This window comes from Geospiza fortis, unplaced genomic scaffold (genome assembly GCF_000277835.1).
Source record: "Geospiza fortis unplaced genomic scaffold, GeoFor_1.0 scaffold235, whole genome shotgun sequence".
In the NCBI taxonomy this organism is placed as follows: Eukaryota; Metazoa; Chordata; class Aves; order Passeriformes; family Thraupidae; genus Geospiza; species Geospiza fortis.
The window spans coordinates 9,182-12,040 of record NW_005054849.1 but is presented as its reverse complement, the minus strand read 5'-3'; the positions used below and the strand labels follow the sequence as shown (position 1 = coordinate 12,040).

General features: G+C 34.4%; 1 protein-coding gene across 1 annotated transcript in view; it reads right to left on the bottom strand.

The window, feature by feature from the left end:
• Positions 1-20: 20 nt before the first annotated feature.
• The window catches only part of LOC102032980 (guanine nucleotide-binding protein G(q) subunit alpha-like), an 8,357-nt gene continuing 5,518 nt past the window's right edge, over positions 21-2,859 (bottom strand). The window contains exon 3 of the mRNA XM_005431243.2: positions 21-474. Within this exon, the coding sequence (XP_005431300.1) occupies positions 284-474 (191 nt within the window). The 3' untranslated portion in view covers positions 21-283. The remainder of the gene's footprint in view (positions 475-2,859) is intronic.

Sequence of the window (2,859 nt, the reverse complement as noted above, 5' to 3'; positions counted from 1 at the left end):
CTGTTATCCTTTGTGAGTGTATGACTGAGAATTTAGAAACCACTGAGTCACAAGATTTTGCCTAAAAAATAAGAAAATGTACTGTGACTGTACTTCAGCTTATTTTGGTTTTCCTCCATATAGTTTAAATAAAATCATAATACCAACTAAAAAACTCTGAACATTCACAGAGTGCAGGCCAGCAATAAATTAGTATTATGCAACTTGTTTTCACAGATAATCCAGTCCCTATTGTGTATCTTCAATCACACAAAGGTGGTTTTGGAGGGCCTTTTAGGCACAGTTAGACCAAGTTGTATTCCTTCAGGTTTAACTGTAGAATCGTGTCCTTGACAGCAGCAAAGACAAAGCGTATATTCTCTGTGTCTGTAGCACAAGTGAAGTGGGAGTAGATAATTTTGTCACTATCTGGATTCAGGTCTACAAACATCTTCAAGATGAACTCTCGTGCTGCTTGTGCATCCCGTTGTGGTCCTGATAATTAAGAAGAAAAAGTTAGTCTCTTAAAGTCAATTCAGTATTTGAGCTTACTTAGGAGGGGAACCTCAGGAGCAGAAAACAGAAGAAAGACTCAGTCTGTTATCTTTGTATAAGAGAGGAAGGGAAAAAATTTAATAACAAATACTACCATATACTATTTTTTTCCCAGTGGGGACCATTAAAAAATAAAAATGGAAGGAAATTCCAGAAGGTGATAATAGAAGAGCTGTTCTTTTTGTGCTTTCTTCTTTCCTCAATAAGGTGTTAAAAATGGAGAGATGAATTTGATGTCCCCACAAAATGAAAAACAGAATAATTAGTTGCTTTATACTCATTAAAAAAATTAACAGATTTGGCCCATTTTCAGTCTACTGTATTTAAACACTACATTCTTTTAAAATGTAGCATAACCAAGTTACATCTTAAACTAGTTTGACACTGTCCCCAATGGAATTTAATTTACTTTAGTGTAGCGGGTTTGGTTCAATTTCCTCACACGGGGCACCAATTCCAATTTCAAACCACCACATTTAGTGATAGCAAGATATACATGCTTGCTAGTTGAAGCTGTTCAATTGCAAAACTTAATGTTCTAACAAATCAAATGTCTAAATTATATATAACAATTCTATTAAATTTAAGCAAAGTCTGTAATTCTCAGAGCATGAAGTCTATGTAACCAAACTGCATATTCTGCTTTGCATAAGGCAGAAGGCAAAATAATGACTTCCAATCTATAGGAGTGAGAATTGGTTCATGTTCACAGCCAAAAGAGCAGCACAGAAGTAGGAACATCAGCCACAAGTTATTTTTTCTTATACTGTATATACATATATTGTTCCAGCGCAATTTTCATAGGCCATTATTCCATTGTCCTCCTGTTTCTGCAATATGGGTTTCTACAGAACATGTATGTTTGCTGTGCCTCTTCCTCCTATTTCCTCATTAGTTCTGGTCTTGTTATATGACAATATAAATACCAGCACTCAGCTGTTATATAGTTCTGTCCTTCAATGGTTATGAACTCTGTACTTAGGAAGTTAGCATGTGCCCACATAACTTTCGATGACTGCAAAATAAAACTTATTTTTAATATTTAAATACAAATTTAAGCATTTCTAATTTGGATAAATGCACAAATTATGTAACAATGGCCTCACAAAAGATAAAATACTTTCTGGTATCTATTGGTTGCAAAGCCTTATGGAAGGAGAACATGATTCTACAATATCTTGTATGCACATGAATATGTATGTCTATATATAGACATATACACAGACTAACACATTTTCTGAGACGTAGAGGACATGTAAACATAATAATTTCTCTGAACCAGGGCAAAGAGGACTTCTAAATTTTTAAAATGTCTAAACACAACAGGTTCTAGCCTTTAGCTTCATCACATATTCTATAGAAAAAGCAGCAAAGTTAATGTCCCTATTATTTTTTTTTACTCTTAGGAAGTTTAAATATTTGTAAAGAAGACTCCAACACTTTCAAAGACAATGATTTCTTAAAAATAAGACATTTATTGGTTTAATCAACTTCCTAGAATTTTGTTAAACACTTTTACAGTGGGTAGGCACAGACAGGTTTGATCCTCTTTTAAAATCTACTGCACTATTTAAAGCCCACATCCAAATTTTGCTTGCCTAATAATAAGTCTGGTTATCATAATGTAATTCAATTTTTTCAGACTGGAATTCAAGTACAGAAAACTGAGATTAAAGTTTACCATCTCAGGTATTTAGAAAAAGGGAATGAACCAATGCTAGATTTACAATGCTAAATGGTTACAATCTAACTAATCTTGGAAAAGAATTCTAATACAAATCAGTAGGTTTCTTGTCCATAGCTCCCTTTTTAGCAATCTTAAAAGGGTTTCTCTATATGATAATCAAGTTTTGTATAAAAAGCACTACAATTTAGCTTGGCTACATTAACTTGGAATTGTCAGCATTTATTTTCTTTGAAGACTCTGGAGGGGAGTGCACTCCCACAGATAGATATTTTTGAATTCTTTCCTTTCCAAACATGGTCACTTTTTGTAGTTTTCCTTACTCCCAGCTCTTCATTCCAGTCTTTGAGTTGGTCTTTTAGTATGATCTCTGAAAGCATATCCTCATGTGATACTCTGACCCTTGAGCACATCTCAGTCTCTCATCCAATGTTGTTATGACATACTGTGCAGTACAACTGCTTGGTTTAATCAGTCCAGTTTGCCATCCTGGTTACCATTTCTGATCCTGTCCTGGGTTGACTATATGATGCTTTTATCCCCAATCGTCTTGTTCTGTTTATGCTGAATAATAAGTTTTGCACCTTTAAGACTTGTTCCAGAGAGTGAAGGGGGGAGAGAAGAAGCACACAGTTTGTTTT